General features: G+C 33.3%; 1 protein-coding gene across 1 annotated transcript; it reads left to right on the top strand.

The window, feature by feature from the left end:
* The first annotated feature begins 100 nt into the window (after nt 1–100).
* Nucleotides 101–12,916, top strand: LOC134252293 (magnetosome-associated protein MamJ-like). Its single transcript, XM_062734733.1, has 3 exons — nt 101–196; nt 9,450–9,522; nt 12,317–12,916. Exons 2-3 carry the CDS (start codon nt 9,451–9,453, stop codon nt 12,914–12,916), a joined length of 672 nt encoding a protein of 223 aa, XP_062590717.1. The 5' UTR covers nt 101–196; nt 9,450.
* The last annotated feature ends 1,886 nt before the right edge of the window (nt 12,917–14,802 follow it).

Below are 14,802 nucleotides of genomic sequence, written 5' to 3' on the forward strand. Positions count from 1 at the left end.
CTCTCTCTCCACAGTTTTCATGCTCTGTCGACCAGAATGATCACGTGACCTGACCCTTGATGAGAATTCACCACACTGATATTTGATTTCCATCGAATAGCAGTGTTTTCGCATTGCTCTTGCAAAGCCTTCCAAACGATCTATCAAAGCGTTCTTTCATCACCAAAGATACAGAAGAAGACTACATCAGACTGAGGTAAGTTCATTTTTGTTGTATTTGTTTGTTTGTTTTTTTTTTTTTTACTTTATACGTTTTTGTTGAAAACCTGAACATCGGTGAGTACTCGTTCTTGCCGCCATTTCAGGTCACTAGATTGGTATATGAAATATCTGTTTACATTGTTAAATATTTGTAAGTTTGTTATTTATACAGTTTAAATAAAGGTGCAATTATAGCGGGAAATGTTCATAATTTTGACTGCGCATGCCCATGGGGCCTGGGGGATATGAACTTATGAAGATTATCGTGGAAAAGGATGGGGGCAAGAAAAAAAAATAGAGAAAACTTTCTTGATAAAAAGTAAAAAACAACAGTAATTCTACAGAAAAATAAACATATGAATAAATAAAAGAGGCCTATGTACCACAATGCTTATCTGTGTACTTTGATCCTGCTGTTCTTCAACAGACCCCCCCCCCCTCTTTTGGCCCTATCTTACATGTACCCCTTGGAGCCATGATTTCAACAATTTAGAATCTAAACTACCCCAGGATGCTACTCCATAAGTTACATCTTTTCTGTCCCAGTGGTTCTAGAGAAGAAAAATTTTATGCCCATGCAGCCATGAAATGACCAGGGCATACAGAGTTTGTCATTGGGTGCGTTCACAGTTCTGTCGTTGGTAGACAAAAGTTGCCTTTTGTAAAATTAATTACCATTGGCATGCCACTGGTACCAATGTTTTTTGCCAATGGTATATTTTTCTGCAGACAGTCTAGAGTGTGGTTAATGTTGGTAAATGACGTCACAGCTAGTTATCGACATGGCAACAAGCTAGAAAGACTTGGATCCCGGGTTCACAATGATATTAAAGATTTTTCCTCCAAGCCTTTTTAACAAATCATGCCAAAATCACATAAAAATCATATCAAACACTTAAATTCACGTTTTTAAAGTACGATTTAGACATGATCAATTAAATGGATTATATTTAACTCATAGATATTGCAACTAAAGAAGTGTGATCCTGATGTGGTTTGTTTCTCGGCTATGAGGCTGCTATGATTTTCTTGCGATTCTGGTATGTGCCAATAACTTAGAAGACAAAGAAATCTGCAATTCAGTATTACCAATGTTTCCATTGGACTCCCATTGGTAACATTGGTAAAATCGTAACATTTGTATGCCAATATCCGTTCAGGGTTTATTGGTACAGTTGGTACCATTGTCAAATTATTGCACCAATGGTATATTGAGAGTTGGTACTAATGGTAGAACTGTGAACGCACCCATTGTCTTCTGTCCCTCTGTCTGTCCTTCCTTGTCCTTTGTGTTTAGCTTATTTCAAAGCTTAGTTTCAAAGAAACTATTCAAAATATTTTTATCATGCTTCCTATGCTGATAGATACTTAATAGAACTACTCAACTGAATCAATATTTTGACCTTGACATTTTATTTGACCTTGACCTCTTTTTTCTTAAACTAGTGTTTAGTTCAGTTTTTTAAAGAAACAATTCAAGGTTGTGTAATCCAACTTTAAATCCTGGTGCATACTGATGTAAATTTGCAACTGTATCAACATTTTTTTACCTTGACCTTTCCTTTTACCTTGACCTCACTATTCTCAAATTAGTGTTTAGTTCAGCTTTAAAGAAGCAATTCAAATTAGTGCTTTTCCTTTGACCCTACTTTTCTTATTTTTTTTTTAAATCTCAGTTTTCAAAAAAAAAAAAAAACATTCATGAAATCCTTTTTTCCACAAAAAAAGACATCATCAATATGGCATTAATATTTTTTAATGTGAACAATTTAGAATCTGTACTATACTACTGTAAAAGCAAAAATATGGGGGGAATAAATTTCGATTATTTCATTGTTAACAATTATCAATGAAATTAAATCCCATACGAAATTTTATATATACGAGGGTTGATCCAAAAGTTCATGGAATTTCTTCATATTTTATTTATTTATAGGTGAAAACGGTTGAAAATTACAAATGAGAATATATAGACACTTTTTGAATATTTTTAATAAAAAAAAGTTTCAAATATTTATGATAGTAACTCTATGGCAGTTGCCATAGAAACGGTTGTTTGGGAATGCGGGGGAGACATTAATGCGTTTATCATCATTTTAATTCTTAATATGCAAAATGAGAATACAACGGCCCTATGTGGTATATAAAATGAAAATTATGTCATTATTACGATTGCTTGATCTTTTATAAACCTTTGTGTGAGAGTTTTACTGATTTACTGTATATTTATAGTTTATTAGTTGATGATTTATTATTCATCTTTAAGCTGTTAGACAAAGTCAAATTTCGGTCAAGTGAAAAGTTTTGTGAAAATCCCGGGATCACTCTATCTGAAATGCATATATTACTGACATTAGCTGGGGGAAAATGCTTTAATTAAGTTAATTACTAGTTTTTCAGTGGCCTTAGAAATTTAAGAAAAATAGAACTTCCATAGACGTTGATTAAAGGTGTGCATGGCTACCTTTTGGAGGCTTTGTTTTAAGTGTTTATCTCCCTAGACAAATGAAAAGTGTTAATGGAAGTGTCAGCTGACAAACTGTTCTTGACATTGCTACTAATTTTGGAACGTACGCGTACATCATATGGCAAGGCGAGGAGTATTTTGAAATATGAGGCCATTCCAAGTTTTTTCTATGTTTAGCGTCCGCGTGTGCCTTGGTTTTTGACGCCCCTTATGAGAAACAACAGACAATAACAGAAGTCCTGAAATTGATCAATTCAATTGAAATTTTTGAATTTTGCTAATTTCTTCAAGTAATTCTGTACAGTAATTAAGTTAATCTATTGGGTGTATTGTACGCATTTAATCCGTTGTTTTTGCTTACGAATTAATAGACATTTCTTCTATTAAAGCAGTTTAGTTAGATCAAATCATTTGAAGGACATCATTTTTATGACTTTTAAGCTTATGTTTTATGTTTTGGCTTGTGTGTTTTTTGCGAATAGGTAGGTATAGTTTTTGAAAGAAGAGTGGACGCTAAACAGAGAAAAAACTTGGAATGGCCTGAGTGATAAAATGAAGAAAATTTGGTGCGAGAAGATACCCAGGCTTTTCTTGAGAAAAAAAATGGTGAAGAGGGCAGCATTTTTATACATATACATGTATTTAGTATCTAACATTAGGGTGAGATGCTTCTATAACGTGATGTGACATATCTAGCTTGACGTTACGTCGAAGTCTCCCCCGGGTTTCACAGCTATCCATTTTCAGAAGGCTCGTGTAACCTTATTGGTAATTGGAATGCGGTGAAAATTTCCAATATTGTTGCATTATGACTCTATATTATAAATATGCATGTTGTTTGCTTTCATCAAATCGCAATAAAATTTGGTTTGCCATAGATATCCACATATTTTTTCTGTCCCTAGTGGTTCTTAAGGAGATTTTCAAAGATTTCAATGTATATAAAATTTGATTCCCTAGCTATATTGTATCGTAAGGCGAAAATTAAGTCACAGGACACATGTTGGTGGTTAGATTTAGGTATCCGTGGTATGTTTGGTTTAAAAATCAAGGAAAAGTATGGTAATTATGCACTAAATGTATACCTGTAGCCACTGTGATTATTATATATCAAGTAGATGGCTCGATCTGCATACATGACGTGATTTACAAATGACGTCATAATACAGGTGAATCTCGATCTCTCGAAGTTCAAGGGACCGCAAAAAAAGTTCGAGAGATCGAGGGGTTCGAGAGATAGAATGTTAACAAAATCCGGAATTTTCCGTTCCGATCATCGATGTTCTACTATTATAGATACCGGAAGTATATGTAAATAAAGTTATTGCACGTTTTCAATCGTATTTTACAGGTAATATACTTGTTATCTACAACACTGATCGTATTTCGAATAAATATAACGAATTCCTGAAGTTTCAATATTTATTTGTTCTTATTTCATGATAACATGAAACCCGAATACAAGCAATTGTCGGTTTGGCTATTCCGCGGCTTGATTGGGTCATTCACCAGTGTTCAACAGATTTTTCTTAATCGGTATTCAGTCCTTGAGAAAGGAATTTCTTGTGCAATATTTGCCATACTGGGATTATGTAGACACTAATAAAAGTTCATAGTCTATGGGAATTCATTGAAACGAACGTCTATCAATTTATTTTTTTCTAAAAAATGTCATCTCGGTTTCAAGTCAAAATAAGTTCTGAGTTCGTTTATAATTTACCAATAATAACCAATGAATTATATCAATACACGGACGACCCACAGGTGTAGTGTCATCTATGTAAACACCCAATTAACACCTCCACGCCAGCCCAGGCGTTAACTGTTTTTCCAGGTAAGTCCAGGCTCAATTTCACGCTTGATCGGCGTGTATACATGCGCAATCAAAACTTCGAGAGATAGAGAGTAAAATTCAATGAAATATGTGTAACGGGACCCAGGTTTTGGTTCGAGAGATAGAGAACTTCGAGAAATAGAAGTTCGAGAGATCAGGAGTAAATTTGCTTAGTTATATAGAGGAAAAAAACGGGACCGGAGGTTAACTTCGAGAGATCGAGAACTTCGAGAGATCGGAGTTCGAGCCATCGAGAGTCACCTGTAGTCTTACTGAAAAGTCTTTTTGTAGAAATAAAATTTTAAGGAGGCTCATTACACCACTTTTTGATGACGTACTACACAAAAAAATAAACCTCCATTGTTTCGACCGTTTCCCTCTGGGGACGATTTGTACAGGTACCTCTATAATATGACCCTGACCTTTAAAGCGCTTTAAAAATAGATGAAACAAGCGGTGTTATAAACAGTGAAAACAAAGTAACGGATTCATTATGCATGGACAAAGAAGGATTGCTTTTAAGCAGAAACAAAAGAAATCAACAGCCAAATATTCGCCAAACAAGTATTGTGCAATTTCATAGCGATGCATGCAGTGAGCTATATATCAATGACATGTTAATTTGCATGGAGGAAATTCGAGTTTAAATCTACAACCTTACTGAAATTAAAAAAGTTATTTACTTGCACTATTTACTGTGTTGGTGTTAATTTATATATTTGCTTTATTGATTTAAATATATACTCTGGCAATTTAAAGCTTTTTTCTGAATTTTAGATGTAATGTACAAACGTTCCTTTACTTCCTTAGTGTTTTGGGTCTTGGCTTATTAGGAAAGATAACTCTTGAAAGCGGACTTTTTATACCAAATATTTTTTAAATTGGCATTTTCATTTCGTTTAAACATTTTTCATTCAATTTGTCACATTTAATTCATTGAAATACATTCCTTGTCTCTTCAGAACTCATTTTCTTCATGTTTTGTGCACAGATTAAAAAGATAATGATATTGTTTTTTAGGAGAAAATTATTTTTTCTAATAAAATTAATATTAGGTATTATGAGATATTTTCACTGTTTCTACTTGTCTTAAGAAGATGCCCATCATTTGACACTGAAAGTTCTGAAATTCTGGTAACAATAAACTTGAAATAAAACATTTCACTAAAATTAGACAAAAGCTAAAAAATTCTCTAAAAAATATTTATGATATCAATACCTCGTTCTGGATATTTGACATCTACATAATAAGTGGTGCTGTAATGAAATCTAAAATAAACTGTGGATGTAATGAGCCACCTTAATTCGCATTAGTTTACTTCGCTCTAGCTGTCATGTGAACGCAATTTAATTCGCGTTATTTTAATTCGCATTAGTTTACTTCGCATTAATTTACTGCGAATTAAACTCTCCGTGTGAACAGGGCATAAGAAAAGAAGAGTAATCTTGAAAATTGCAATCAAAATTGCCCTCTGAGCATTAATTGACTTAAAATACTGCTACAGAAAGTGAGGAAGGGAAGTAACCAGCTTTTTCAAATACATGTTTAACAGCTAGTAAATGGTTATGCTTAGAAAAAAAGGTGTGTCTGACAAACATCATATACTGATACATATATATTGTCAAATTGATGATAATATAGCCATGTGCACTCAACAATAATATTTTTTGATCTCGACCTTTCTTTTTACCTGATATTGATATAATTAACTTTTCTTATGCATATAGCTGTTCAAAAGGAGACTTTAAATTACAGCCTTTACTTCAGTCAAATATCTTTTACAACTTTTTTGAAAGAGCTCCAATTTTTGTATATACATTTTCAAAGTATTTAAAGTTCATTTTATGGTAACTGTAATCATACTGTGTAAAGTAAAGATCTATAGTCATGATATGGATTTTATGTGTAATATATATAGGCTCTGCACCTCAAGCTTCAGAAACCAGTTAAGGGACAACAGGATTCTTTGAAATGTAGGTCAAAGGTCAAGTTAACAATGCTGCAAAAAAAGGTTACTTAACGTTCATGACATTGCTATATCTGTGTTCTTTCACTAAAAGTGTGGAGTCAAGGGTAAAACTTTGTATATACATGTATAAGTTTGATGTTGCAATATATATATACATGTGGTATTAGTATAGGTTAAATCATAGATGCCGAGTAGTATTGTTTATATCGTTTTCGTGGGGCGTGGAAATCGATGGAGCTCCGCTCCCTCGATTTCCACGCCCCATGAAAACAATATAATCAATAGTATGAGGCAAACTATGATATAAGCAACTTGTTGCATGTCTGATGACATAGATTTCATTCAGAGTGTCAAAATTCAATAAAAAAGTGTTGACATGATTTCTGCCTCCTGCAGGGATATATGAAGGAGCGTGGAAAGTATTATATATAGCATATGTGATATGGGATATATCACCACAGAAAGATCAAAGAAAATCACCTCAGATATGCAACAAGACAGGCTTATAATGAGTCCAAGTACTAAGGCAGATTTCCCTTCATTATAAATGTATAAGGCTTCATTGTAGCCTTAAGTTGAACAAGCAAATTCAAGGAATTGTGGTCCCCCGCTTTCGGTGTCTTTGTGGGTACGGAGATGTCATTTTTTATGACATATTGTGTGTAATATGAACACCCTATCATATGTCATTTATTTAGAAATTATCACTGAACTTCAAGGTCAAGGTCAAAGAGTTAAAGTTTTTTGGTACCCAATGAAAAGTCTTCTCACAAAGATTACATATGTGAAGTATGAGAGCCCTAGCCCTTACCATTCAAAAGTTATGGCCAAGGTTAAAGTTTTTTATAAGTACAAAAAATCTGAAAGGTCAAGGTCAAAAGGTCAAGGTTGTTGATATCAAATGAAAGGTCTTGCCACAAAGAATACATGTGTGAAATATGAAAGTCCTAGTATCTACTGTTCAAGAGTTGTGGCCAAGGTAAAATTTTTTGAAAAGTAGGTCAAATTCAAAGGTCAAGGTCAAAGGGTCAAAGTTCTTGGTATGCAATGAAAGGTCTCACGAGAATTACAAGAAGTATGAAAGCCCCAGCCCTTACCTTACAAAAGTTATGGTCAAGGTTAAAGTTTTTTCATAAGTACGGAAATCTCCATGGTCAAGGTCAAAAGGTCAAAGTTGTTGGTATCCAATGAAAGGTCTTATCACAAAGAATATATGTGTGAAATATGAAAGTCCTAGTATCTTCCATTCAAAAGTTAAGGCCAAAGTAAAAGTCTGGAATTTTTTTGTAAAAGTGGGTCAAACTCCAAGGTCAAGGTCAAAAGGTCAAATTTGGTGGTACCCAAGAAAAGGTCATATCACAAGGAATACACATGTGAAATATGAAAGTGATAGCTTCACTAAATCAAAAGTTATGGGCAAGGTTAAATTTTTGTGATGGACAGACAAATGAGATTTAATGTCCCCTTGCTTTCGTGAAAGCGGGGGACAAAAAAAAACATTTCAAAGCAGTGGGGAATAAGAACTTGTAAACATCAATTCATTGTTTTTACCGTATAAGCAGAATTTTTAGCGAGGATTTAATTTTGGCATGTTATTAGCGAGGGTGCCAAGATCGCTAAAATTGAATATCACTAATAATAAAAATTGATTGCTCTTTAATTGTAATAGCTTCTTTAGTGATTTTTTTTTAAATTGCTAAAATTCAACTCGCTAAAAATAAAATACCAATTTTTAAGGACAAATTGCTAAACTTTACGGTAATAACCAATATTTGCCCCCCAAATCAAACTATGACAGAGAAATATTTAATTACAATGAAGCGCATTGAAGTGGTAAAATTTTCTGTTTGACTGGAACGTTTTGAGCTATCTTTAGAATGATGATTGTCATACAATGACACGCCCATTTCTTTAGAAAAGAAAAATCGGTTAAATGGTTCACTGGAATACCCGTAGAACAGGTATTCTAAAAATAAAATAGCCAATCAAATTGACGGTCTACATAAACACAGAGCAAGCACGTGTTCGACCGATATATGTGTTATGGTAACTCCAATAAACATGATAAATTCATAATTATGGACAAATTCGTTGCAATACGTGTTTTACAGAAGCGGTACTCTCTAACTCTCTTTCTTATAACTTATATAAATCTCAGTTTTGGTGTAACTCATGTTGCTTGTTGCGAAGAATGGTGCGTTATAAACATTAAGACGAATATTTCTTTTTCGTTCCTAAAGAAATGGGCGTGTCATTATGTTATAATTGACGTTGAAAATATGACTCAGAAAGTTTCATCCAAACGGAAAATTTTACCACTTCAATGCGCTTCATTGTATGTTCTTAAACAGGGGAATATATGCTGACTTCAAAGTACTGAATATTTTCATATAAGCAATGACGTCATATATTTGAAATGATGTCACGAAAATGACTTAAATTTAAAATTTCCATGATTTCTACACAAAAATGTATTTGTCAATATTTTGAGTAAAAGTCACAGTGCGCAGGTCTGATCAGACTCAATATTTTGATATAATTTGTAGAATGATAATATTGATGAAATATGTAAATATTGTTCCTGAGCAAACTTGCGCTCTATAAATGTTAAAGCTAAAATTGTTGAATTTTTGTCCATTTTGTCGTCATTCTAAAAAATGGCATAAAATCAGACTAGTTTGTGACGTCATAAAAACAAAAAAATTGTCAATAAACTACTAGGAAACTATAGTATGTTCTGTTAATTTATATTTCTCATAAAATTTATAGAATTCAGCACATTTCACGAATTTTTCTAAATTTGACTTTCGTAGGGGCAAAGATATTCAATATACCCCATATAGTTCTTTGTATCTCGCTAAAATTTCCACTTATTTTAATATATGGTAGTTTGCAATAAGGTAAATTGTTTTACTGTATTTTGAAATTCAATGAAGTTAACTTTGATTTGTAATAAAGTTTTTTTTTATTATTATAGAATGGAGCCTAGACGATCTACACGAGTTCGACAGCGCCCCCGGTGGTTCACCGACTACGTCGTGGACTTTCCTGTAAGTCATAAAAGATTCACTTGTAACAAATTTTATAAGAAAGGAAGGAGAAAGATAGAGGCTGGGATAAAACTGCTCTTTGATTTACATCTCCCTCTCTGAAAAAAATTACTTTAAACTTTTTATAGCAAGATAGAATTTTGTGATAATTACACTCTCTTTCGACTGTACTATACAAATTTTGGACCACTTGGTGAAGTGGTCTCATGATTGACAGCAGGACCCTATTTTTATTCTACTGAGAGAAGTTGTCTCCCTTTACTCTTCACCTACTGTAGATAATGTAGATAATGTCATTGCAAGTTCAACTGAATAAAAGAAATTCAAAAGAATTTGTGTAATGTATGAGGGTTTTTAGAAAAACTTGTAGACACATTAATTAAGGGAAAATTAATTGTGTACTTTGAAGAATGATGTACATGTATGTCCGATTAGGCCATAATAAAAAATTCCTAGATTCTCATCCAAATTTTTTTAAAAATCAAGGCGGGCAGGCGGCTTTTATTTTATATTTTTCTATTTTAGCATATTTTTTATTGACCTGGTCAATTGGTGTAGATTTATCTATAATTCCTGAATAAAAGTCATAGTAGAGGTCCATTTATCTCTTACGTACTTCACATCATCACCAATCTTTCACAACCGATGACCCTTGTTTAATATATATTGCAGCAATAACTGTCTTTTTAACTGTCAAAATAAATCAGGGTGGGCGGGGATGAGAATCTAGGAATATTTTTATTGTGCAAGCCCTAAAATATAGGGAGAATTACTTGACTAACTACCGGTATGTTACTGAAAACAAGACAACCTGATTGCACCATTTTCACACTTCTAAATATCTCTCAGATCTAGATTTTCTGTCTTTTTTAAAAAATTAAATACGTATTGTATTGCATGTCGTAAACTTTTCACATTTTCATCTTCTTCTTATTTCAACCAAACTTGGTACAAAGTATCCTTGGGTATATTTATTTTCAAAAAATGTCCTTTTCCAAGGGGAGATAATCATGAATTTGTTAAAAATTAATGCATTTTTAAAAAATCTTCTTCTCCAGAACCGCTGGGCCAGGAAAGATGAAACTCATGTGGAATCATCCTCAGGTAGTGAGGATTAAAGTTTGTTCAAATCATGACCCCCGGGGCAAGGGTGGGGCCAAAATGGACCCAATACGTAGGAATTATAGGAAAAATCTCAAGACACCACTGGGCCAGGAAAGATGAAACTCGTTAAGGCTCAGGTAGTGTAGATTCAAATTTGTTCAAATTTTGGTTAAATAAGGCCGCAAGTTTTACATAGGAATATATTGGAATGGACTACCACTAAAAATGAAACTCATGTAGTAGATTCAAGCTTGTTCAAATCATGACCCCGGGGCAACTGGGGCCAAAATGGCCGACCCAAGTTTTACATAGGAATATATTGGAAAAATCTTTAAAAATCTTCTTCTCCAGAACCACTGGTCCAGGAAAGATGAAACTCATGTGGAATCATCCTCAGGTAGTGTAGATTCAATTTTGTTCAAATGATGACCCCCGGGGCAAGGGCGGGGCCAAAATGGCCGACCCAAGTTTTACATAAATATAGGAAAAATCTTTTAAAATCTTCTACTCCAGAACCACATGGCCAGGAAAGATGAAACTCTTGTGAAATCATCCTCAGGTAGTGTAGATTCAAGTTTGTTCAAATGATGACCCCCGGGGCAAGGGTGGGGCCAAAATGGCTGACCCAAGTTTTACATAGTAATATATAGGAAAAATCTTTAAAAATCTTTTTCACCAGAACCACTTCCAGGAAAGATTTTGAATCATCCTCAAGTAGTGTAGATTGAAATTTGTTCAAATCATGACCCCCGGGGCAAGGGTGGGGCCAAAATGGCCGACCCAAGTTTTACATAGGAATATATGAGAAAAATCTTTAAAAATCTTCTTCTCAAGAACCACTAGGCCAGGAAAGATGAAACTCATGTGGAATCACAGGTAGTGTAGATTCAAATATGAATGATGACCCCCGGGGCAAGGGTGGGGCCAAAATGGCCACCCAAGTTTTACATTATATAAAGGAATTCTTTAAAAATCTTCTCCAGAACCACTGGTCCAGGAAAGATAAAATGTGGAATCATCCTCAGGTAGTGTAGATTCAAGTTTGTTCAAATGATTGGGGCCAAAATGGCCGAGTTTTACATAGGAATATAAAGGGAAATATCTTTAAAAATCCTTCTCCAGAACCACTGGGTCAGGAAAGATGAAACTCATGTGGAATCATCCTCAGGTAGTGTAGATTCAAATTTGTTCAAATCATGACCCCCAGGGCTTGAGGCCAAAATGCGTACCAAGTTTTACATAGGGATATATAGGGAAACCTTTTAAAATCTTCTTTTCAAGTACTTCAAAGCTATGATTAGTGATATTTATATGGAATCATCCTCAGGTAGTGTAGATTCTAGTTTTTCAAACTAAATTCAAGCCCGATGTGCTCAGGTGAGCGCTGTGGCCCCTGGGCCTCTTGTTTTAAAATTAAATGCATTGTATTGCATGAATTTAGAAAGACATTATTTATTTTAAAAATGTCTTTTGTGGCGCATTGAATATTTGTGAGATCTAGACTCTCTACACCCTAGATGCAACATTTAGGCAATTTTGGTCTAATAAGGCTTGCAGTTACTTTGGAATGGACTAATCTAAAAACCTCAAACTACCTGGTAGTTACTCATCCAGAAAATGTCATTAAAATCTCAAAAATATTTATCATTTCTATTGTAGGTTTTGATGTGATCTTTTTTTTTTCTTTTAGGTGCGAAAGTCCAGGGTGAAGCCGATGTTGAAGGCTGATGATGTTCCTCAGCAGCCTGAGAAGGTGGCAGTGCTGCCTCTTCCTGAGCCTTTACAGGAGCTGCCTGTGGAGAGGCTAAGGCAGGCTGAAGAGGTGACTGTGTCATCTCCTCAACCTGTGATGGCCAATCCAGAGGTAGAGCTTGTTCAGCTTGAGGAAGAGTGTCTGCCATCCCCTGAGCCTGTCATAGCCCTTCCTTGGCCAGAATTTGACCAGACTGTGGAGATGGCACTGCCATCACCTCAGCCTGCTCAGGTTCTAGTTGAGGAGGAGGCTGGACAGACTGAGGAGGTGGAACTACCGTCTCCTCAGGTTGTTGTTGAGCATCCTCGGCTTTCTAGCGTTGGGTCACCAGTGGCAGAGATCCCTCCTGAGCAGCCATCACCTGTGAGGCAGCCATCACCGCAGCCATCACCTGTGAGGCAGCCATCACCTATGAGGGACCCTCTGAGGCGAGGCTTTGCAGCGTTAGGAGAAGGGGTGGTGTGGCATTTGTTTAGGAATGTGGAGGCCACTTTAGTAGGTGGTATTATTTTCCCTATTTTCTCTTCTCTAATTTAAATCCCCCTTTTCTCTAAGTTTCTTGTGAATATAAAACTAAAGTTTAAATAGGATTAATTTATCTCTAAATTTCCTAAATTTTGTTACTATAAATGTAAACATTCATCCCCTTTCAGTTCAATTTCTATAGGATAAAACTTGAATAAAACTTAATTACTTAATATATTGTTAGATAATTAAGTCATATTGTAATTTAATGCATCTAGGAATCTTGGTACACATAATAATTAAGGAATAAGTTAATCTGAATTTTGTAAATAACATAAATATAAACACTTTTTACAATTTTCTTTTGTTAAAAACCATATTAAGTAGAGTTTAAATAAGTTAAATAAATTTGTCCTTATTTTCTCATGGATACTTCGTCTAAATATCTCAATGCAAGCACACACCGTTATTTAGACGTTGTTATTCAAGAGAGTAATTAAGAGTAAATGTTAAGGTTTAATTTAGTACTGGTATATAAATAGGGATGAGGGCTTCAAATTCATTTCTCTATAAACTTTAATTCGAATCAAATCTAAAACTTATGTAAAAATATAAACAAATCTAAAATTAAAAAATAAGACTAAAAAAAATAATAAAAATTAAATGAGAGGTTAATTAAATTTTGAGTTTTCCTAAATTACAATAACTTGTGATTAAAGTTTAAATTTTTCTGCAACTAAAAAACTGATAGATGATAAGACCTTGACTGATAGAGTTACTAGGTTTAAATTAAACTTACAATTACTAAGTAGTTTGTTTAAAAATTTGCCTTAAGCAAAAATATTTAATTATTTAAGTGATAAGCTTGATTTTCACTAAAAGTATAGAAACTAGTGATTAGTTTGAAATTTTCCTGTAAATTAAGACATTTAATAAATAAAGTAAATATTAAAACTTATATTCTCTCCCCTTTTTCTTGTTTTCATTGATAAATATAGGTACATTAAATGTCCATTAGTTTCATTTTTTTAAATGGTAATTTAAAAATAATGTAAATAATTAAAATTATCTAAATTTTCTTAAAATATAAAAGTAAATATCAAAACTTATATTCATTTCAAGACTAAGTCTCCCCTCTTTCTTGTTAAATAGTTGATAAATAGGGTTAATTTCCCATTAATTTCAATATTTCAGAGGGTAAACATAAAGTTATTAATAATTAAAATCATTTAAATTTGCTTGAAAGATAAAAGTAAATAACAAAGCTTATATTGATTTTAAGATTAAGCCCCCCCCTTTCTTATTTTCATTGATAAATAGGGTTAAATTTCCATTAATTAAAATTTTTCAGATGGTAAAGTTATTAAAATTATTCAAATCTTCTTAAAAGTTAAATTAAAATTCTTTAAATATTATAAAGAGGTAAAATCTGTTCTCATTCCAAAGAAGGTACGTTCTTTTCTGTTTTCATTACTAACTGTGTGTGCATGATGGGTTCAATTTTTTTGTGTGGACATTTTGTAATTTGTTATTTTGTACTGTATATTCATTTTATGTATATCCCCTGTTAATCTAAGTATTTTGTTGGTTTATTAAGTAGGACTTGTGATCTTGTAATTGTGAAAATAATTAGATTAAAATTTCATATTTCTTAAATGCATGCAGTATTCTGATTTTTCCTCTCCTTATTTCAGTTCCTTAATTTTTTAGATTTGATATCTATAATTAATTAAGATAAAAATAAGGCCCCTTTTCTCTATCGCGAATTTCTCATGAAGGCTAGTGGCTAAATATCTCAACTCATGCACACACCGTTATTTAGCCACATGCATTCGTGAGAGTAATTAAAATCTTAGAATTATAAGTTATTTAAATCTAATTTCTAATTTTTACTCAATTTAATTTCTTCATTATATTTTCCATATATAATTTATAGTTTATAAAGTTTTCTTATCCCC

Source organism: Saccostrea cucullata, unplaced genomic scaffold (genome assembly GCF_032062105.1).
Source record: "Saccostrea cucullata isolate Sc308-1 unplaced genomic scaffold, CSIRO_AGI_Scuc_v1 ctg2551, whole genome shotgun sequence".
NCBI lineage: Eukaryota > Metazoa > Mollusca > Bivalvia > Ostreida > Ostreidae > Saccostrea > Saccostrea cuccullata.